Here is a 24,148-nt window from a genome sequence, read left to right as displayed (position 1 = left end):
AAAGCCTTTTGTGTAAATAACATTCAAACATTGACAATTATATCTTATGAAGTAGCACAATAGTTTAAAAATAATCATCAACAACCTAATAAAAAATCAAACAAAAACAACTTTATCTCTTAAAAATTAAGGGAAGCTATCCTAATACTTTGATACTTGCCATCAATAAAAAGTAAAAAAAATATTAATTCTTATTTTTTCTCAATTACTTTTGTCTCTAGAATGTTTTTTTGCTTATAACCAAATTTACTGATTTTTAAAATTCTTTATTTTAAAATATTTGAGTTATTATAAGGAAACAAAAATTAATTTTTAGTAATAAATAAAAATAAAATTTTAATGATATTAAATTTTGTAAATAAAATTATCCAATAAAATTCAAATCAAAATTTTTGTTAAATTTCTAATATTTTAAATATTAATTATCTAACTCATTAAAAATTCTTTTTTATTAGGTATTAAAATATTAAATAAAATATATTTGATGTAATCAGAATAATTTAATTATAACAGAAATTCAAAATTTATGTTTTTGAGAGGATCTATAGGTTGTTAAATAAATTTTAAATATTACACTTTTTTTTAAAGTTACAAAATTATATAATTAATTGTAGCTTTAATACCTTTCAATCTATATATATAGCAAAATCTCATGATTTACTTTTTGAAATAAAGTAAATAAAATTAACTATAAGAAATTTATTGCTGATAGTTTATCAAAAAATATTTAGAGCTTTTTTTACAGCTATTTGTTAAATGTGTCATTTGAGTAAAAATTAATCAATTTTAATTTTTTTTTTTATTTATTCAAGCAAATATTAAAATTGAAAATCAAATATTTTAAAATAAAAATATTTTTATAAAAAAAAAAATATAGAAAATAATTTTTAAAATTAAAAATTGAAAAACAGAATTTAGAAACGAAAAAAATTTTATGAACGATATTTAAGTTGCGCATTTTTTAATGAGTTTATTGCTATTAAGATCACAAAGAATTAATGTTTATAATTTATCGTATTTATTTTGAGGATTTAAGATATTGTTCATAGAAAGAAATTTTATAAAAAAGAAAAATAATAATAAATATAATTTATAATAAATACAATCATCAACAAGAAGTATCTTTTTCAATATACAAGCAATCAGAGATCAGATAGAAAAAGAGTAGGACAGGAAGAAAAAATAATAACAAAACTAAATTAAGAAGCTAATAAATTAGTAAAGCAATCAAGGACCCAATTTGATAAAATAGTATTAGAGCAAGCTAAAATATAGATTATAAGATGAGTTTGCCAAATCATATATAATTAGGAGACGACAATTTCTTAAATTTATAAAATTATGGTAGTGATCCTGATTTCTTATACTTCTCCTCATTAAAAGAAACAATCGGAGTATGTGAGAAGTCTATTTAGCATGACGTTAAAGAATTAAATTTGAGCACTCCATTCGAATCTTTAAACCAAACAGTAGAGTTTTCAGAGAGTGCTTTGGAAAAGTTGAGAGAGAAAAGCATCAAATAAATAGATTAGTAAACAAATATATTCACTAAAAGCTTAAAGAATTAAATTTCAGAATACCATTTCAGAAATTCCATATAAATTAACTAAAATCTTAAGAATAAAAGCTAAAATTCTTTTGGATTAGTTGAAGGTAAGTTTTCATTCAATAATTCATTTAGTTTAACATTTTATGTAAAATATTTAAATGAAAAATGGAAACATTTTTTCATTGAATAAAGCTGTGCAATTGATCTTCGAAATTACTTAAAAGTGTGTATTAAAAGTGGAATTCAATATTTGTTTTAATAAAATAAAAGATTTTGACAGTGAAATACAAAAAATCAAAGACTGTGCACTAGATTAGTGGAATTTTAATAAGTTAAAAGGAAACAATCCTAGCAAATGGCCCTTTGATTTAAGTGATTTTATTAAAGACATTAAAAAACAACCATTGCTATCATAGTTTAATGAGCCAGAGTTTTTCAACCAAGAATTTATAAATAAGGTGAAATAGGTAATAAAGTAAAATTTAGCTGTATTGCAATAAAGCTAGGTAGAACAAAAAAATAGAAAGTCTGCTTTAGATTTAATTATAGATTCAACTATTGCTATTTTCTACGTTAATTTCAATAGAGGTAGCTTTGAAGATTTGGTAAGCTTTTATTACTTTTTTTTTAAGTATTACTGAAGTGTACTTTAATCAAGAAAAATCTGCTGTTCAAATCCTTCTTCTGATCAATAAAATTAAAATTTTCCTGATTTTATGTCAAATTGCATAAAACTAAATAAAAATGAAATACCAAATAAATTTTACATACATTTTTAGCTGATTAGGTTATAGAAGGCTTATTATGATAACTTTTTTGTTCATTTTGTCGATTTTTCTCATTTTTTATGTTTAGATTCTAATTTTTCTTAAAAATGAAAGCAGATTAGAACAGAAAAGGCAAAATATAAAAATTAAAATCGTCAGATAATATCTTTAAGCACATATTTTCAATAAAATTAAATTGTCTACTTCTGAGATACTTTAAAAGCTGAAATTAATTAATAACTATTAACTTCACTTTTTAATTTTTAACTACTTAATTTTAATTAAAATTTGATATAAAAATAGATTTAAATTTTAGATATTATTGAGGAGAGTAAACAGCTATTAAATGAAGCTGAATAGGATATTTTTATTTAAAGATTTAGTGCAGTTGTAAATCCATGTTTTGATAAAATTGAGAAACAAATAAAAATGGGAAGTAAATTACATTATATGAGAAATCTATGTGATTAGGGAGGGTTTAAAGTATCTAGTTTTCAATAATTCTATAAATAATCCTTCTTTACAACTTCAATGACAACAGATGGAACTTATTTGTATATTTACATAAGCTCAGCCGATGGTGGCATTTACAAAGTAGGTACGGGAAACAATAATACTATTCCAGGAAAAGTATATGCAAGCTAGTAAGTCAGCAAACAAGAAGAAATATGCTGGACATATTTAAAAGGAAGCTTATATTTAAGAACTTCAACTAAGGAGGTAATGCACTCATTAATTTATTTTTAAAATATTGTTCCTAAATGCCACCTATTAATTAATAATAGCAGTCTGGACTAATAGATATATATAATTGTGATACATTAGAATAAGTAGATACAATTTAGCTAAAAAATGAAGATATATTTGAAGGAGCTTAGTAGCAGTAGCTCAATAAGAACTTCCCTTTATTAAGTGATGGGGATTATCTTTATATAATTGGAAAGAAGATAGTTGTTTAAAACTTGAAAGATACTAAAGCACCAGAAGCCAAAGATTTAATACCAGTTCCACCACCTCCCAATTTGACTTAAATAAATGAGGATAAGAAGAAGGAGAAGATTAAAGCACCAGAATAGCCTTAAGCTGAAGAATAGGCATCCTAAAAATTAGTAAAAAAAATTAAAGCAAAGGCAACAAAAAGTAGTACTTCAGCAGTTACTTAAACTCAGCCTCCAGAAGATAATGAATAAATTCGCATGATAGAATTCTATCTTTACAAGTATGACATAGAGTCTCCTATGATAGAGAAAAAGAAAGAAAAAGTAGAAGAAGAATTTATTTAAATTGATGAATACTAACTTCTTGGAATTTAAGAGTAGTACCAACCTGAATTAAATAAGCAACCATCTTAGGTTTAGTAATAGCAACCACAATAACAGCCTTAAGATTTAAATTAGGAAAAATAACAACCTGAGTAAGAAAAGAATTAGTAGTAGCCAGATTAGAAAAATGAGGAAGAGCAATAAAAGTAAAGCAGTATTTAATTACTTGAGAAAGAAAGTAAGAAAATTGATGTAAATAAAATACAAGAGGAATAAAAGAAAGATGGTAGCAAAACTACAATTCCTTAGACTCCAAGCTCTAAATAAGATGTAAAAAAAGAGTAGAAAAAAACAAAATTTGGAATAATTTAAAAGACTTTATTAGCACAATCAGAAATAGCACAAGAGACATAAAAAAATATCAAAAATACATCTGATATTGTTGTCAAAGAACATTCTATAATACTTCCTTTAAATGTTTCATGTTCTTTGTGGACAATGAATAAGGATTAAATTACTCTTTATAGTGAACAGGGTATTAAAATATTTTCTAAAAACCCAAAAGATATTCATGAAATAGATCCTTAAGCATATTTTAAGTTCATGAACAGTATTAAAAATAACGAGAATTTATCTGAAGCAAATAATTAGTTTCTTAATAAAATATTTTAAGGAGATGAGTAGTCATTAAACAGTTTAAAGGAAAGCAATGACTTTTTAGCTAAATTCAATCATACTATTCGCTTTACATCTAAAGATAAATCAGCTACTATGTATTAGGAAATATAAAAGTCCTTTTAACAAAATATTTAGTAGATGTAGTAGCTTAATGGCTAAGCTTCTTTATAAATTGAAGGCAAAAAGTAAATCATTTAAATTAATAATCAACTTTTATTAAATAATTATTATTAGGTTAAGCATGAAGAAAGAAGAATCGATAAGAAAAGATAGTGGAACATAGCCTTTAGTGGCTACTGCTACTGACAAAAAAGCTTAGAGCAGTTCTGGAAAAAGATTAATGAAAACAACTCTTATAACAAAATTAGATAGTAACAAAAAGATTCATCAAAATAATCCAAGTTATCATGTTTGTTATGATATTAAAAATGGAGTCTATTATGTATTAAATTGGTTACTTAATCCTTATACTAATGTATTCCCTTCTTTAATTACATTAGTGTTTGATCAAAATAAGTACATAGATCAAAAATTACACTCTTATATTGATAAAGTTGACACCTTAAATAACTTTTCTTCAAATATAGCAAGCTAAAGTGAAAATTAAACTTCAAACTCTCATATTTTTGAAGAATTCTCTATTCATTTTATGAAAAAACTTTTAATTTTATAGAGGTATCGCTTAGAATTTCCATGGAAATTAAATAGATGGGATTATACATACGGTTATTCTTTAAGCGAATTAAATTCTAAAAAATCTAATTCAACTGCCAGTTCAAGCGTTATTGCAGCAGAAGAAAAGAAATTATTAAGCAGACAAAAAACAAAGCTATTATAGCGCTTAAATAAACAACTTGAATACTAAAAACCTCTGATATAAAAAGAGAGAGAATAATTAAAAAGCTAGTAGAAGGCTTTAAGAGAAATTCAAAAAATTTATGCCTTTTGTATTAATGGGTCTGTTGAAACATTTAATTATATTTATTAAAAAATAGTTAGCTTTTTAGATTCTTTTGATAAATCTTCAAATTTAGCCTAAAGAAAAGCTATTTTATTACTTACTTCTCTGCTTTACTGGCTAAAGCATTGCTAGCTCTTAACCATCAGAGAGTAATAAATGGATGAAAAATTTTCTCTCTTAATTTAAAAATTCTTTAACTTATTATAAGATTAATAAGTTTCTGTAGATATAAAGCAATTAATGATTACGATTATCTAGGAAAGCTGGAGTTTTTTAACTAAAAATCATTAAAACTAAATAAATATTTTAAATCAAATAAAAAATATTCAAAGCAGCATAAAAGTAAGTTATTAGATTTAACAAAAAAATGAATTTTAAATTATTTAAATTTAATAGGATACAAATTTATCTGATAACCTTAATTGGATTGAAATATTGTATAAGAATTAAGTTGATGTATGCTAATCAATTTTAAAAGACTTCCCTTTAAAAGAATACATGGTTGAATAAATAAAAGAATCAGATGTAGTTGATGAAGTTGACTAGAACACTAATATTAATAATATTTATAGAAGAAACAGATATTTAAAGGTCACTCAAAAAACTTTTTGCGAACCTATTGCCCGTCTCCTTTTCGATGATATCACTTATTGCAAAGAAATTTTGATTTATCATAGCAGCTTTGAAGATTTATATGATCAGCTTTTTGTATATCCTGAAAAATCTCCTAAAACATTAGAAAACTCTTAGTTAGATGCTAAAAAGAAGGAAATTGAAGAAGATGAGGAAGACATCTACATATCTTAAAGTTAAATTGAAAAGCACAAGGAATACAGTTAGACTTTTTGGAAGATGATAGAAGATGAGGCAATAAGCTCATGCTAAATAAGCGATATTACTTTATAATAAAATTTTAAGAGTGGCTTATTATTATGGAAATTAGTAAGATATCTTTTGGAAGAGTTCTAAATATAGCTCTTAAAAATAAAGAATGGCTAAATTGAATGGGAATAAAGATACAAAATTAGCAAAAGGTTCATCAATTTAATTGAAAGTGCATTAGAATGTCTAGCTCAAAATATAAAAAATATCTAAACTGCTGCATCAAAAGACTATCTCAGATAACTTATATAGGAAATTAATGGATGTCTTGCTTTGTACTTACAATTGAGCTTTGCTTCTTCTATTTCTGTTTATCCTAAGAGCATTGATATTTTTTACACACTCAAAAAGATATTTGCTCATATGAAAAAAATTTTGATGGTAGAAAAAGGATCTGTTTAGCAAAATGAAGGCACAACTAATTCAGATTAAAATGACAATTTACCATCCGAATTATGTTTCGCTGAACAGATTTACGCTAATCACTCTGAAGGTCTTGATTAAACTATTGAAAAAGTATTTGAAACAAATCATCCTTACGAGAGAGGCAAAGTAATTTAGTTTGAGCAAAATATGTTCCCTGGCGCTATTGCAATAGCTATCCACTTTGATAAGAGGTGTTAATCCGATGCTAGCAATGATTTCCTACAAATTAGTGGATGGTATGACTACTAAAAAGGCACACAAACAGGATACAATATTTAAAGTAGAGAAGGATTAGGAAAGACATTCAAACTTTCAGGTAAAGCTGTTCCTAAAAGGTAGCTCATTCTTCTAGGAAATACTATTCAAGTGGAGTTCCATTCCTCTGGTCATGCAAAAGACGAAAAATCTCTCAGCAGGTATTTTTTTTTGATTTATTTATTTATTTAATTAATAAAAAAATGATAAAAAAGATGGGGATACAAAATAAGTGCAAGACCTATTTATGGTATGAATAAAAAAATGTGGTCTGAGGAAGAAGCATCTGAAGAGTTTAAAAAAATTATTGACAGATTTGGCAATGAAGATTTACTAACAGAATGGCTTAATACTATGAAATTATGCATTATTTCTATATCTGAAGCAATTAAAAATATTAGTTAGAATTCAATTGTTTCAGCAAAAGAAAAAAATTTGAATAACTTTTTGAAGTTAGCTATTTTAAAAAATGGCTATAGCTCTAAGAACAGAGAAGATTATCTTGTAAGATTTGAAGATTTCTCAACTAATCCAGCTCAAGGTTTATGGGATATCTCAAATGTAGTAGCAACTTAAGGATTTGAACAAGCCCTAGCTATTTTCTAAAAGTTTTAAGTACCTACTACACATGAAAACACACATTCTTCTTTAAAATAAGATTTGTACTTTAAACTCTATAGAGTAAATTAATTTTCAATTAATTTTATCTTTGAATTATTAATTTAATATTTTAGTAATTAAGTGATGACTATGTTGAAAGATGTTTTAAATATAACTTCTGCAAAGAAAAATAAGAATAAAATCAAGATACAGAACCTACTATTGCTTCTATTAACTGGAATGTTTAAGTTACTAACTCAATTTTATCTAGCTACATCAAATAAATTCAGGAAAAGCAAGGAGAATTCTATAATTTTTATTAAGAGGTCAGCTCTAAATTAAAAGATCCTACATAATACACTCATGAAAAGATTAGGTTTGACACTTTATCAATTTACTTATTTATCTATATATTTATTAAATAAACACTTTTAATTTAAATACAAATAGACCTACTTTTAAAAAGGAGTTCAAAGAGCTTTGGTTCTAGTGTGAAGCCTTACTGTTTTTGGCATGTTTGTATCACTGCGGTCTGATTTAGATAGGCCTTTCATAAAGTAAAGAATATATCATAGACCATTTGCAAGGTTTGTAAACTACTCGTAATGAAATTATTGCTAAAATGCTTAATCTAGTCTAGTAAGAGAAAGAATTTTAACACACCATTGAGAGTCTCTATGAGGCTAAAGTAGAATTTGATGATGAATAAAATAAAATACTCTAGGAAAAGAAGGCTTAGTTAGAATAAATAGAAAAAGAAGAGTAGCTAAAGAAAAAATAATAAGAAGAGGCTGCTCAAAAACCAGCTATCTAAAGCAAACCTACTGAGAAAATAGTAAAATAAGGTAAAAAAATTAAATTTATCAGGTAGGGAGCTCCAATATCAAGTTCAAATAAACCAAAATCTTCATAGCCTTAAAAAGAAGTAGGTAATTAGTAAACTAATTAAACATCTGCATCAAACACTGAAAAAAATAATGAAAAAGAATCTTAAAAGCTACAAAATGGAGAAAAAAGAGTACCAAGAAGAGTGGAAAGGATTGAGGATGAAAACGAAGAAGAGAAGGAATAAATAGAAAGCGATGAAGAAATCTAAGAGGATATCGACTTTAATCGTTAGCTCAGAAGAACTGCTTCACGCAAAGTTCTTAATAAGTAAATGAGTTAGAAAGAAGAAGAGTTTTAATTTTAACCAGAACTTGAATCATTCTTATGGGAAAAATTCTAAAAAAGATATGGAGGTGGTAATAATGATGCTCTGAAATAACTTTGTGAATCTCGAAACATTTCTTATGATGAAGATGATATATTAACTACAACAAAAAGAATTTACAATATTTGCAAATAAACCTTAATTAAATTAGTAAAAAGTTAAAAGGATGCAAGCAAAAAGTAAGGTGAATCTTCATTTTAATTGCAAATTTTAGAATAGAGATCTGCGTATGAAATTATTGGAGTTTAAATAGCATAAAAGTGTCTCTTTTTATTGTCTCTTAACTATAAGCAAGCTTATGCTTAAAGTACATCAAGCCAAACAAATCAATCGATTGATGGTAGTGTAACAGATATGATGGATGATTTACCTGATTTAGCTGGAGGATTGTCAAGAGGAGATTCAACTTTCTCTGATTTGGACATAAAGCCAGTTGGAGTTAATAGATCTATATCTTAGCCTATAAATGAAAAAACTATTGATAAAGATAAACTTAGAAGTTTTAGAGCTTGGGTTGATTCTTACTAAAAATGGAAGCAATACAGAAAGTAAGATGAAATACCTGAAATTTTCGAATAAACAGAAGAGTACAATGAACTTTATTCTATCCATAACTATAACCCACTAAAATCAATAGCGTTTTTCCTTTGTTCTAATGTCAAGTGTGATGATATCAAAACAATACTAGATCACTAAGACTATCGTTGCTCAAGAAGAATTGCATCAATTTCTTTGTTAAATTCTGTTTACTCTCTTACCTCAAACACCTGCTTCGAAAGGTAAATAGCTAACTTTAAAAATTATAAAAGTATTGTATAAATTTTATTTTTATTTCAAAAGGTATGTGATAGGCATTGTAAACGATTTACTTGGCTGCGATTTACACTAAGATGTCACTTGTGCAGGTAGAAATCTAAAAGAACTTTACGTAGAAGAGCTAAAAACCAGTTTTACAAAGTCAATTGAGGTTATAAACAAAAAAGTTGAGAAGATGATGAAAATTCGTCTACAAGATATGATAATCCAAGTCTAAAAAGTGAAATTTGAGAATAAAATGAATATTGGTTTAAATGGAATTCTCTAGGAATAGCTGAAAACAATCAACTTAGCATTGGCAGATATTTTGACAATGGTCAGCGGAACCAGCGATTTGCTTTGGAAAATTCGTAGATTAACTTCATAAGGAAACTCTCAATCTTCATCAGCATCAAACAATACTTAGAATAATGACTAATACTGGGCAGGCTTGAATACATTCTTCTCAAATTTACTCAGTGTTGGATTAATTTCTACATCTTTTTCATAAATGTATAATAAATTTGAAGACATAGTGTTATTAGTAAATTATATGAACCATCTAGTTGAAAATATTTTAAATAAAGTAATTCAGTCTGCACCTTACAGATATGTAGAAGTATTGATAGAAGTTATTCACAACCATATTATGAAAGAGTATGGCTTATAAAAGATAGCAGGTGCAGAAGAAAATAAAAAAGAAAACTATGAAATAAATGCTCGTGTTTTCTTAAGAATATTTGACCCAGTAGGGCAGTTAAGACTTTCATTTTTACTTTAGACTCTAGATTATTGTCTTTCAAAGAGATATTCACCAATGAGAGAAAAATAGAAACAAGCAAAGAAGAATGTCACAAGTGACTTGCCAGTTTTTTATGAGCTCACTCAAAGCTTACTTTTCTATGCTTACCAAAGTGAAACACCTGTTTAAGTAAGACTAGTATTAAGGTGTTTAAAGAAACTTTCTCATTTGTTTATTATTAATGATGACTAAGCTAAAAATAATAATATATTATCATCACCATTTAATCCTAAATATTTCTTTTACGAAGTTTAAAACCTTTAAGAGATAAGTGTTCACTGTTCAAAGGAATTAACTTAAAATTACATGCAAATCCTCCAAACAATTCCTAAGCCTGTTTTAAAAAAGACCTATCTTGAATTCAATAAGCCATCAAGCAAAATTTTCCCACTCCATTATATTAATTTGCTGTTTGAAAAAATCGGAAATTATATTCTGAATGAAAAGGGTGAATAAAGTGAGCCTACTTTAAGATAATCTCTAACCAAACTTTTGACAAAAGTTCAAATTTCTAATTAATTTAAGAATAGAAACAGCTCCCTTTATTTGACTTTTAACTCAGAATAAAATAAAAAAAGAGATAAAAATGCTTCTGTTGTTGAAAAGAGTGATAATTCTTCTAATACTTATATTGTTCTTGGATAGCTTAGTGAAGAAGAAGATTTAACATTCTTGCTTAAAGTTCTTTATTATTGGGAAGAACTCTATCCAACCTCTACTTCATTATCTCTTCCAAAAACAGTTGAATCCTATCTAGAACAGAAAAAGATTCTTGATCAAAAAAAGGAGACCCTTTAAAAGGTTTTATTTTTTTATTTTTTAATTTTACATATTTAATTATTATCAATTATCTCTAAAGACTACTGCAGCTAGTTAGAGTCAAACTGAGAAGGTTGATGCTGATGCAAACAGTTCTCATTCTCAAAGACTTCATAAATTAATGGATAAAATATTTATTGCCCTCCCTGAAATTAATGGTATTTCTGAAAAAGAAGAAGAATTACCAGTTGGATGGTAGTTTAACTATATTGGGTTATTCAGTGATCTTACTGTATTTTAAAGTGATACAAAAAGAGGAAAAATCAAAAAGAAAGTTAAATAAGTTTGGTAAAATCTTGGTATAGCTACTTTGATGAAAAAAATGGATCAAGCTGACAAGGATATTAAAGAATTTGAAGAAACTGATACAATTGAAACAAAAATGGAAATAATCAAGGCTAAGAATTTTATCCATCGCATACAAGCTCATCTCAAAGATATTTAGACTATTGCCTCTCTATTTAACATTTTTGGATATGGACCTATGTTTGATTTCCTTCCTTAGGATAAGGCTTAAGAATTAGCATCACTTGTTAATTTTGGTATAAAAAATTAATTAAAGCCTATACCTCTTGATGGAATTAAGGAATAATATAAAAAAATAATTGACCCTAATGATATTTGCCTTCCCCGCGCTGAAAAGAAATCAGTAGTATCAAAAGATCCAGAACCTGAAAAATAGTCACAGATGGTAGTTTAAATTTGTAGCGGATCTATCTTCCCTCAGTATGAAATAGGCATAGATATAATTACTTCTCTTTCTTCCAAAGTAAATTAATCAGTTTAAACTTAACTTATTTAAATATTTTTGTTAATTTAAGGAATCATTTTTCACTGAAGCAAATGCATAAAGTATAATTCAAACTCACTGTAAGGGAGGATAATCAACAAATAATATAGTTAGTGATTTAATTGAATTTTTCAGATATCTTTGTGTAAACGATGAGAACTAGTTTAATTTATAGCAGACTAACCTTAAGTTGAGTCTAGAATCGATTATAACAAAGAACTGGGAATCGGAATTCTCCCCATTAGATAGAAGTGTGATAACAGGTATCCTTAATGTTGTTGGTGGATGGCCACAATCTGTCAGATAAACAGCTAAGTGTATTTTGAATAATGTAGATTACGAATAAGATACTGAATGTGTCTTGTCAGGAGGTATAGGAAGTGGATAGAAGAAATGTAATATTATTTCTACATGCAGCCCAACAGTCGCTGTCTAAACCGTTTAACTTAGAAATATAACTCCTATGTATGAAGAAGAATGGGCTATAGATAAATTTGATTGTTTTTCTGAATTGTTTTAGGCAATTCAAAAGTGTGCCACTTTAATGAATGGAGCTAATATTGGGTAACCCATAAAACAAAAAACACCAGAGCCTAAAAAAGCGGATGAGTAAAAGGATCAAAAAGCAGATGAGTAAAAGGATCAAAAACCATCAGAAGAATCTGAAAAACCTAAATCTGGTAGTGAAGGGGAAAAATAAGAATAAGAAATACCTGATTCTAAAGAGCCAGCTTAAAATTAATAAACTGCAGCCACAGAGACTTCAAAGTAAGAAAGTGAATCACAAATAGCAACAGAAGAAGAGGAAAAAAATATACAATAATAATATTAATGGAGAATTAGAGTAGGATTATTGATGAGATTTTTACTTTAAATTGCAAACAAGCTAGAATGGAATAGAGCAGTTGAGAAAAATTTATTAACCAAGGAACAAGGTCTAAAACTTCTAGAAATCATTGATTCTATGTGCAAGCAAGGATTATCTTAGGAGAAAATGAATTCTATAGCTTGTGAAGAGGAATTTATTAGCTCATGGGAACAATACATTGATAAAAACTAATCTGCTCTCGAATGGATTAAATTCCCTAAAATGTTCAACCGTTCTAAGAAGAAATACACTTTCTTGAAAGATTCTTCTGAAAACTTCCCCTCTTTGAAAAAATTAACATCATCTTAAGCCGCTGATGAAACAGGAGATCTCAGAGACTTCATCTTTTCTCCATCACCTTATATTGAGTAACTTCCATAAGATTAACCTGAAATAAGTGAAAATAAATTACTTAAATATTGGGAAAAATTCGTTATTCCTAAAATTTATGATTTTGTTAAATCAACATTAAAGCCTTATGAGCTTGAAGATTTCTTCGAGCAAATTCGTTATCCTCTACGTAAAGGAGACCAAACTAGAGCTATGAACGTTGCTTATATTATTTGTGAAAAGAACCTACCTTCAGGTGTAGTTCTTCCTGATGCAAATCATGACTGGTCAACTATTTCAATTGAAGATGTGCGTGTTGGATAGTGGCTCTTAGCATCTATTATTAATAAAAAAACTAATTCTTTACTTACTCCTTTCTTTTCTCGCGAAAAATTACTTGCTGGAGGTAATACTAATATCCCAGTTTTGGCTATAGGAATAGATGCTCGTAATTCAGCTGTACTCTGTCTCTACCAAGACCATGATCGTTCTCATCTCATCTCTGTTTGGATTCCTGTAACTTGCCTAAAAAATCCTGAATAGCCTATTCGCCCTCCTGCCTCTAGCTATTCATTAAATTATATAAGCGAGTCTTTCCTTTAATCTATGATTAGAAGTATCACAGTTCTATCAAGATAAGTTCTGCTTTAGTTCTTTTCTTTAGGAACTAACGCGCTTACTTAATTGCCTACAGTTGACGTTCTTGTAAAGGAAAACAATCTATTAAATGATTTAAGATTATCATTTTTGGAAATAATTAGATCCTCCATTATTGAAGAAATAGTAGATGACCCATTATTTGGGTGGATAAAGACTAATGGATCAATTCTTTATCTATAGAGCGATCTTTATAAACAAATTAAATAGTAACATTCACATATCTCGTTTGTTCCTAAGTAAGAAAATGACTAGTTCGCTTAGCTTAGAAGTCATATAAAACATGATACTTCAGCTCACCATGACCATTAGGCCCACTTATATCCATTTAAAAAATTACGTTAGATTCAACACTTCATAGACTGGGCTGGCTTAGAAAATAAAACCACTATCAATTTATTATTTGATTTTATCATGCAAAGCTTCAAACCACAAATAACTTTAATCAATAGATATGTGTAAGATATAAATATAGTTAACTTAGCTTAATCAAACTCTCCAGATGGACAAGTATAGAATTCATCAAATTCAAAACCTTTCCGTCTTTGCTAATTTGAAGGACCTGACTCAGAACAAATTGGTGCAATAATTCTTTCATTCCGTAAAGATGCTTTCCTTGGGGTTTATTCAGGTAAATTTTAAATTTGTTATTTTCATTCTACTAATTATTTAAATTATATAAAGGCCTTAAATTCTTTGAAGATGAGCTGGGAATCAATAAAATTTCATAGTTAAATGCAGGAAAGCAATCTAAAAAAAGTATAGAACCTATGATGTTCAAGGGTCGTGATGTATACTGTAGTTACTATTTCAATAAACACTAGTTATCTCCTTTGGAACAAGATTCAAATTAAAGCACACTTCCCTGCGTAATTTATGGAATTCCAAAAGACTGGAATATGGTATGCTGGTTAATAGATTCTGTTTCAAGCTCTTTGATGAAAAACAAAGATGATAAAGAATCTCTTGAGAAGTTAGGAAAAATAATGACTCTCTTAACAGAAAGCTTCGATTATCTTAAAGGTCCTTGCATAGTTAAATAGCTACTTGCTAAACTTATTATAAGAACTGCTAGAAAGCTTAGATTCTTAGTAAGAAGCTAGATCTATAGTGGAGTTCTCATTCCGAATTCAAATGAATAGATCAAATAACATTGGTAAATACTTGGAGTAAAACAAGAATTTGTTAAGAATAATATTACTAAAGCCAATGAAATCAAATCAAGGTTTAGTTAAGAAACCAATCTTTATTCATCTTTCACACAAGATTATATTGAAATGCTTTAAACTTTAACTGTCCCAATTATTCATTTAAAAGAAGATCTCTTCACCATAAACCCTAAATAGCTATTGTCTGAGAACTAAGATAGCTAAAGTTTACCTAAATGGTTAGAAGTTGGTGCTAATTTACAAATTTTAATGAACTTTTTTGAAGATTAAGGACTCTTATCAAATGAAATTTATAATAAATTTTAAAATATTTAAATGGAGTTCGAGAATTTGTAATAAGAAGGTATTATTATGATTAAAAACTTACCTTCTGAATGGACTATTGAGGAGACACGCTCTCATATCTTATTTGTTTTAGAAAAAAGCAAATTGAGAGTACTAAATCCTAGTTCAGACATATTTGTTCTCTCTGAAGATTAATACAAGCATTTATAATCAAAGTAAAAATAATCTGATGAACTAGAAGTTCCTCAAAGCCAACAATAGACTTAAAACAAATCTTAGAAATTGTGTATAGTTTTAACAGATGGGTCAGCAGTGTTAGACTTAGAAGAAGTAGCTCAAGAAAAGAAAAGAGAGTAAGAAGAAAAGGAAAAGCTTGAAGCATAATAAAATGGTACAGACAAAGAAGCAGAAGGTAATTAAGCTCAACAACCTTAAGCACCAGCACATCCTGAATTCTGGTCATGCGACACCTGTACTTTATAAAATGCATGGGAGTCTTAAATATGTGATGCTTGCGAATCACCTAAACCAGAAAATATTCCCCTTGAAAATGATGATAAAGGTGGCGATGAGAAAAAAGAAAATGAAAATCAACAAGATTAAGAAGCAAACGAAATACCTCTTGATGAAATATTAGAAAATGAGAGGAAGGAAGAAATAGAAAAAGTTAACAAATTCCTTGAAAATATGAAGTCTTTTGTTAATGATTATTATAAGACTAAGAAATAAACCCTAAGTAATTAAATCACTGAGTTAATTAATCAAAAAAAGGAGCTTGAAGAGACATTCAACAAAGAAAAAGAATAATTAGAGTAAGAGATAAAAAAAAAATCTTTGAAGGACTAAAAGAAATAAGAAAAATTAAAATTATTAGAAGAGTCTAAGAAACGTAAGGAAGATAAGAGGAAAAGCAGCTCTAAAAAGCAATCAAAGGATTCTTCTGTCAGCAATACAACTATAGCATCTAATAGTGCTGCAAATAGTAATTTGCAAGATTAAATTACACTTTAATAGTTAGAAGAATAACTGAAAAATGAGGAAACAAAATACACCTCTAAAACTTAAGAGATTGATTAGAAGAAACAACAATTTGACTCAGAAATTTAAGAAATTGAGCAGTTATAAGATAGTTGCTTAACTTTCTAAGGATAAAATTCAGTTATCCTAAACTCATATACATAATTATTAGAGAGATTCTTATGCCTTAGATTCCTTGATGAATCTCAAGTTAAGGTAAAATAATGCGTCCTAAATAAATTTGATTAAAGATGCCAAAATCTTTCAAGTAAATTCCTTGAAGAACTAGCAAGCTAAATGAACATTAGTGAGTATAGAAATCATAAAAATATTCAAAATAAATTTGTTTCTTTGATTTTAGATGGTAAGGCCTTGGAAGCTATAAAGATACTAAGTAAGTTAGGTCTTGATATTCACCTAGATTATGTTGCCCACACTAAGGCAGATCAAAAATTAGTATTACCTGCCTAACTTTTATCATAGCTTGTTTAATTTGTAGAAATCGAAGTTTGCAAGGAAACTAAAATGGTTCTTAAATATAACTCTACTAATATTCGTTTCCATTTATCCTCTTATAATATTTCTGAACATGAAAATCCTATTGGCTACTCATCTGAATCTAGTGTACTCCCATACAAGAAGTTAACAGAACAGCCTCTTGCTGATTTAAGGTAAATAATACTTTTGTTTATTAAATTCAGCAGCTTTTAATTTGTTTTAATTTATTAATTTTATTTTAAAGATTTTCATGGGCACTCTTGAAGTTAATTAACAAGTTTTTGCAAAAGAATGTGTCTCTGCTGAACATGAGTTCAAAGGAAGAACCATTAGATTCACATACTCAATCTCAAAAATACAAAAATGGTGGAAAACTTGATTTGTCTGTTTCTGATTAGCTATCTGAGAATAGATCATTTTGGTTGAGTCCAATTAAAATTGATTTATCCTAAAAGGTATTAAATATGACATCTATCAAGAGAGATTCTGTGCCAAAAGTATAAGTAGAAAGACTTAAGTTATAAAGAGCTTCAGATGCTGCTGCCCAAGCTGCATCTTCTTAAGGATAGAACTAAATGAATGACATATTTTCTCACCATAGCACAAAGACTCAAAACTTCAAAAATATTGTTTCGAGTCATCACAAAGAAGATTTCTTGTTTACAAAGGCATTTGATTAAATTAAAGATTTCTCTGTTACCCTTTTAAGGTAAATTTTATTTGAATAATTAAAATGAAAAGATTTAAATTTACTTTTAAAAAATAAATAGACCTGTAAAACCTACAGGAACAGATCCATTTATTGCCTTCGAAACTATTTTTAAGGGAGAATTAGTTATGGGTGAATCTGGTCCTTATAGATAATTTTTCGCAGATATTTCATCCGAGTTACAACCAAATGTTCTTTCAGCACATCAAAGATAGCTTAATTTATTATTACCATCAACTAATAACCTTTCTAAGCTAGGAGACGCCAGAGATAAGTATGTCGTTAATCCATCAGCTAAGAGCTCATATCAATTGCAATTATTTGAGTTTTTGGGTGTTTTGATGGGTACATGCGTACGCACAGGAACTCATTTAACTCTTGATTTACCTTAAATTTTATGGAAACAATTGGTTGGAGAAGAAATTACTCTTGAAGACCTTGAAGAAGTAGATCGTCCAGTCTTTGATATGATTAAATTTATAGATTCTTGCGAAAAGACAGTGTTTTAAGAGTCATTCTTTGAAACATATACTACAACTTTAAGTGATTTAAGTACTGTAGAATTAAAGAAAAATGGTTCTAAAATAAATGTGACATATGAGGATCGCCAAGATTATATAGCTAGGGTTGTTGAAGCAAAGATTAGAGAAAGTTCACTGTAAATACAAGCCATTAAAAATGGTCTTACACAAATTATTCCTTAATCATTACTTAATACAGTTCGCTCAGCAGATTTAGAAATGTGGGTTTGTGGGCGTAAAAAGGTTGACTTTGATCTACTTAAGCGTCACACAATTTATAGTCCATCAATAAATGAAAATACTCCACACATTAAATACTTGTGGGAGGTTTTGCACGAACTATCTCATACTGAGTCTTTGAGATTTGTCAAATTCTGTTGGGGATAAGAGCGTCTACCTGCAAATGATGAAGAATTTGAGAGAAATTAGATAAGATTTATGATAAAACCTGCTACCTACTAAACTTATTAACCAGATAAAGCTCTTCCAAAGGCTGACACATGTTTCTTCAACTTAGAACTTCCAGCATATACTACAAAATAAGCTTTGAAGACTCAATTACTTATAGCAATAAATACAGATTGCGATTCTATGAACGCAGAAGACCCAATCGCACTAGACCCAGAGCCTAATTATGGAGGAGATCCTGGAAATTACTCATCAGATGAAGAATGTGAATGATTAAAATAAAATAATTCAATTCTACTATTTAACAATAATTTTTTGATATTAATTTAGTTATATATTACTAATATTTACTTTTGTATTTTTATAAATTGTATGATTTTAATTTAATGTTTTATTCAAATCTATAATATTTTATTACTAATTTATTAAATAATTAAGATATCATAGCTTTTTTAGAGAGTATTTTTTTGAAGTCGAAATGAATGAAATATAAAGAGGTTTTTGAATATGATTTAATTAAAATATATTAAAATAGTTTGTTTCCACTCTTTTAAAACTTTTAAAAAATTTTAGCTTTAATATGGAATTTTTTATTTTTTGAGAATAAATTAATTTGAGAAATAAATAGCTAATTAATTGATAACTACTCTTTGTATTATAAATTTTTATCACAAAATATATATTGTTATGAACATATTTAAAATATAATATAATTTGATTGATAATTTAGGAAAACTCAATATATTTAATCTATTTTAACTCTGTTTGGAGAAAAATACTTCTTATTAATTTGAGGAGTAAAATAAATATATTGATTTATTTTTTTTGATTTGCTCTGCATTCTAAGTTCTTCAAGCTATTGCATTTTCATCATTAAATCTTTTTATATGTTTGCTATTTTTTCTTGATGTATTTAATTTTATGGAGATGAAATGAGGCTCTGGTTTTGTGGTATTAGGCTTTATATTTTTTCTTTTTAGCTTTATTCTTTGAGCATATTCACTTTTTTAATTTCTTACTAGCTTTTTTTAGAGCTAATCGCTTAGAGCATTTCTTTTTATTTTTATCTTCTTTGAACCATATCATATACCTCTTTTTCTCTTTATTTCTATCTTATTTAGTATTCATGAGAGGATTTGGCTTCTACATCTTTATATTTCTTTTTTATTTCTTCAAATTGTTTTACATAAAATTCAGTTCTCTAAACAGTAGAGTGGATTCGTTATTTCAATTAACTAAATTCTCTTTCTTTTCTTGCATTCTTGAGTATTTATAATTCCATTTGCTTGCGTTTTTCAATCCTCTAAGTGATTTCTTTATATTCTTCAATATATTTTTACTTTTATTCCATAAGAAGCTTGTACTAATTGTATGAATTTATGTGATCAAGCAATTATTTATCAGTATAGAATTGTAAAACAGAAATATTAGCATCACAGAGAGCCTCTTTTGTTCTTAAACCATTATTACCATACTTTTTCATAAGGTATAGGAAGCTCCTATGGTCCTATTCACTCCAGCCGCAATTAGAACCTCCCAAATCTTCTATCAAACCATCTATTCTCTTAACAAAATCTTTAATTTACTGCATATCTTTTTGATCTTCTTCTATGTTACTTATGTTATTAAGAGATTTATCAAGTAGAGAGATATTTTATTTGCTATTCTACCCTTGAGGACTATAGCTTCTACTTGCTTGATTATTCTATTGTTAAGAATTCAAGTTTATTCTCTAGTGATTTTATCTATAGTTTTCTATTGAGCTCTCTTCGCTTATTTTATTTGGAGAATTACTGTGCTTCCTTGTAGGTTTAGGTGTGTTGTATTAATTTAGATATTGCTGATGAGTTAGCTATTTATTTTTGTTTTTCTGAGGAGAGTAGAAATAATTATTCTTTTATTGATTTTAATATTTATGTTCCATTTCATCTTGTGAATCTTAAAGTTATTGTACTTCTTCAGCATCTACAAATTCACTATTAGCATGATTTAATATGCTATCAATTGCTGCTTTATTATTTTTTTCGCTTCTTGGGGAAACAAAATTTGATTTCCCTTTCGAGTGATTTGAAGCCAAAATATTAGAATTTAGCTTTTAAGTCATTTACTTACTCTCTTCTTCTGGTAATTCAGAGACCTTACTAAGGTATTAATTAGGATTTTCTTTTTTTAATTTATCCTATGTAACAAAAATATCTGCTTAAGTAGGTCTATCATCATTATTTTTATCTAAATCTTCATCTTCTTCTTGATCATCAAAATTTTGATCTTGTTCAATACTTAATTATCTATGTTTTTTTTTCCTTTAATTAGGTGACATACTCTTTTATAATAAAGTATCGTCTTCTTCATTATCTGAACTTGATTTTTTGGATGTATCCTAACCTAACATCATGTCACTTAATCCTTCCTATGATTTGAATTCTTTTCTTTTTCTCTTGCTTTTATTTTTGCTTTTCTTAATATAATCGCTTTCTAGTTTCTTTCTATCATCAATTTATTATGGAGAGGCAGATTAATTTTGACTTTATCTGCTTTGAGGTTGCTAGTAATTTATATCACCATAAGCATCTATATTAAACTAGTTTAATTCATTAATTAATGCTTCTTTTTCTTCTTCAATGAAATTAAAATTTTATCCATGAAAGTTTTTGAAATCATTCTACTTTTCAATTAATTTGGCTGATTCTCCCCTTAAGTAATTCATCATCTTTGGGTTTTACCAATTTTCATCCATTTTTCTTAATATTCTACCCTATTCTCTTTTAATCACTTATATCTAAGTCAGCATTTCATTTTTTTCTAAGTCCCTATTAAAATTATCTTCATTAAATTCTATCTACAACCTCCTAATTATTCCTTTGTACTTTAAGTCCTTCGAATTAAGCTTGAATAAGCTAAAAACATCTTCATCTTCATCAAAGCAAAATATCTATCTTCTTATCTATAGATATTCTTCTCTCCATTCTATTAATAATTTTTAATAAATTAGATTTATGAGAAAAAAAAGAGAAATTTAAAATACTTTCTAGTTTTTTTATCTTAGTAGAATTCATTTATCAATATTTAATGCTAAGATAAAAATTATATTTTATTAATTTATTGCTTCTTAATGATTGGATTAAGTTTTATCTTAATTTTATAATTTTTAATAAGTTCTCTTTACATTCAGAAGATAGAAAGAACAAGATAATAAATATTCACAAAAATTGTTTTTGTTTTAATCAATTAAAAAAAAAATTTTTTAAGCCACTAATAAGTGATTATCAAATAGATTTATTTTTAATATAAATAATATTTAAGCTAAAAAAAAATTTTTTATTTTTAATATTTTAATTTTTTAAAAGGAATTTAAATTTTATTTTATCTAATTTTGTTAATATTGCTAAAATATTTTTGAATTATTTCTATAATATTCAAATATCTTTCTTTAATATTTACTCAAATTTTAATTAAATATCAAACACAATTTTTTAATAAATATTTACAAAAGAATAAGCAAGCAGAATAATTATTGATTAAAGAAAAAAAAAATTGTGAGCAATTAAAATATAAAAAATCAGATTTATTTTTAATAATGAACTGCGCATATCGATTTACTTCAACACTTAAAGAAACTAATTCATCTGGGAATTTGAATTATGATTTTGTCTATAAAACTGACACAAATTCCAATAGAGAAAACTACTCTGTTTTTATTTAAGAGTTATTTGATAAAAAAAACTCTTAAACAGAAAAGCTTAAATCAGAAAGCACTTAGAACAATAACTTTATAGCTGGAATAATTTTATCAAAATCTTTTAAATTTTTATCTGAAAATTTATAGGTTAAGATTATTGAAGAATTTAAAAATAATATTTATACTCTAATAGGCTAACCTGTTGAAGGTTTTATAAACTTAAATAGTTTAATTTTCTAAAAATATTATTCTCTTGAGAATTTAGCTAATGAATATACAGATTAATATCCTTTTTATGAACTAAATAAATAATATATTGATAAATAAATGAAAATGATTAACTTGTTATTTTGTTTTAATGGAAATTTATATGTATCTCAACCAATATTAGGATAATAAAATATTTGGATAATTAAACTTAAAAATAGTAATGAATATAAATAAATATAGGAAACAGATTTAATTTAAATTTCTTAAGTGTGTTACTAAATTAATGTTAACTACAATGATATATAAGAAATAATTCTAAGTGATTCCAACAATGAATGGTGTTAATTAATAAAAGAAAGAGAAAAAGACGTTTTGCATGAAATGGAATGGTTTACAAAAAAAAAAATTCCTAAGTTATATTATCTCAAAATAAAAAAATGATTAGATAGGTATTCATAGAATAAAAAGTATAAAATAAGTTTTTTTATTTTTTATGAATTGTTTTAAACATTTCCAATTATGATTTAAATTAAATTTTTATTTTTTATGTATTTTTTATAATAACATTTTTAAATTAATTTTCTAATAAAATTAATATTCTCATTAAAAATAATTAAAACAAATTTAAAGTTATTAAATAAAAAAATCAACTTTAATTATTCTTTATTGTTAAATAATATTTTTTTGAAGTTATTTCTAATAAAAGAAAATAAAAGTTGGATTATTATATTTATTTTTAATAATAAATCATATTACATACATTTTTCTAATGTTAACCTATTTGAAGATTAATTTATATATAGCTTTCTTAAATTATAATTTAAATTGTAGCCGAATTAACATATTTCTTTAATTGATAATATCAATAATTTTCAAATATATTTTAAAATTTATTTTATGTTTGAATATAACTGTTAATATTAAAAAATTTTTAGAGAAATTCATAAACTATAACATTTCTATGCATGTTGAACAAAATATTATTTAAATAGTTTTATTTACAACTACTGGCTATTCATTCCCATTTCGTTTTATATATTAGAATCAATTCAATACTAAAAAAATTAGTGAATAGATTCTAAATTTTTATATCCAAATTATATTAATCATGGAGCTCTCTTACATTCAAGATACAATTCTTAAACTTATTAGACAAGCTTTTCGAAGTTAAGTTCTGGTTCAGTGTATTAATCGCAAATGAGAGTAAAATAGTCATTACACATAAATCTATTTTTAATAAAATAATTTAATTACACCCAAAGTAGATCTTTATTTAAAACAGTGAATCTTTTTAATTTATTTTTTATGCATAATAATATATAATTATTCCTATTACCTGTTTCCAAGTAAAAGAGAAAGTCTATCTTTTTGAGAATGAGTGAGCTTCCAATTTTTCAAATGAACATTCATTTTAACCTGTAATTATTTTTTATTAAATGATTAAAATCTTTATTTAAAATAATTCTTAGCAGCTATTTAGCAAAGCGCTTTTATAAAAAAAGAATTTTCTTTTCTTAATAATAAATTTTCTTTTTTTCAATGAATAAGGAAGGGAGTTTTTTCACAATTCTTTTAGGAAAAATAATAATTTATACTTTTTTATTCATTGCTGATTCATGGAATTTGGCATCGTTATAATCCTTATAAAAAATGTCAATTCTGGCAACAAATTTTCCATCAGTATCTTTTAAATCATCTTTAATTTGCTACATAGATCTTAATTTATATTCATGAGGATCTCTCAAAGTTTATTTCATATAGTGAGGAATAGCTTCATATTTAGTCAAATGCTTAACAGTAGCTATATATGATTAAAAAATACATTCAAAAAGCTATTTTAACGCTTCAATCTTATTAATTACCTTATCTGCTAAAAAAGAATTTAGAAATATTTGTTGAAATCATGCTTTATATTCTAAACTAATTTATGAATATTGAATTTGATTGTTTGAATATATTTAATAAATTAGAAAGATCTAAGTAATTTTATCTTTATTA

At 26.4% G+C, this 24,148-nt stretch overlaps 3 protein-coding genes across 3 annotated transcripts; 1 reads left to right on the top strand and 2 right to left on the bottom strand. All coding sequences in view use genetic code 6, as the record gives it.

The window, feature by feature from the left end:
- Window positions 1–1,283: 1,283 nt before the first annotated feature.
- Window positions 1,284–18,534, top strand: TTHERM_00194740 (HECT domain and RCC1-like domain protein; the record flags this gene model as incomplete). The annotated part of the gene is made up of 15 exons (XM_001017227.2): window positions 1,284–1,653; window positions 1,820–2,154; window positions 2,620–3,036; window positions 3,102–4,441; window positions 4,491–5,559; window positions 5,614–6,941; window positions 6,996–7,461; window positions 7,515–7,756; window positions 7,831–9,372; window positions 9,434–10,991; window positions 11,050–11,778; window positions 11,831–14,285; window positions 14,339–16,796; window positions 16,868–17,332; window positions 17,394–18,534. The coding sequence occupies 15 exons, from the start codon at window positions 1,284–1,286 to the stop codon at window positions 18,532–18,534; spliced, it is 15,915 nt and encodes a 5,304-aa protein (XP_001017227.2).
- Window positions 18,535–18,997: 463 nt separating this feature from the next.
- On the bottom strand, window positions 18,998–21,317 carry TTHERM_00194730 (hypothetical protein; the record flags this gene model as incomplete). The annotated part of the gene is made up of 2 exons (XM_001017226.3): window positions 18,998–21,228; window positions 21,287–21,317. 2 exons carry the CDS (start codon window positions 21,315–21,317, stop codon window positions 18,998–19,000), a joined length of 2,262 nt encoding a protein of 753 aa, XP_001017226.1.
- A 1,939-nt stretch (window positions 21,318–23,256) lies between these two features.
- Window positions 23,257–24,055, bottom strand: TTHERM_00194710 (ribosomal subunit protein; the record flags this gene model as incomplete). The annotated part of the gene is made up of 4 exons (XM_001017224.3): window positions 23,257–23,377; window positions 23,487–23,566; window positions 23,746–23,951; window positions 24,013–24,055. The coding sequence occupies 4 exons, from the start codon at window positions 24,053–24,055 to the stop codon at window positions 23,257–23,259; spliced, it is 450 nt and encodes a 149-aa protein (XP_001017224.1).
- Between the last annotated feature and the right edge of the window lie 93 nt (window positions 24,056–24,148).

Source organism: Tetrahymena thermophila, assembly GCF_000189635.1.
Source record: "Tetrahymena thermophila SB210 genomic scaffold scf_8254617, whole genome shotgun sequence".
NCBI lineage: Eukaryota > Ciliophora > Oligohymenophorea > Hymenostomatida > Tetrahymenidae > Tetrahymena > Tetrahymena thermophila.
Note: the sequence above shows the minus strand (reverse complement) of the source record. Positions and strands in the feature narration are given on the sequence as shown.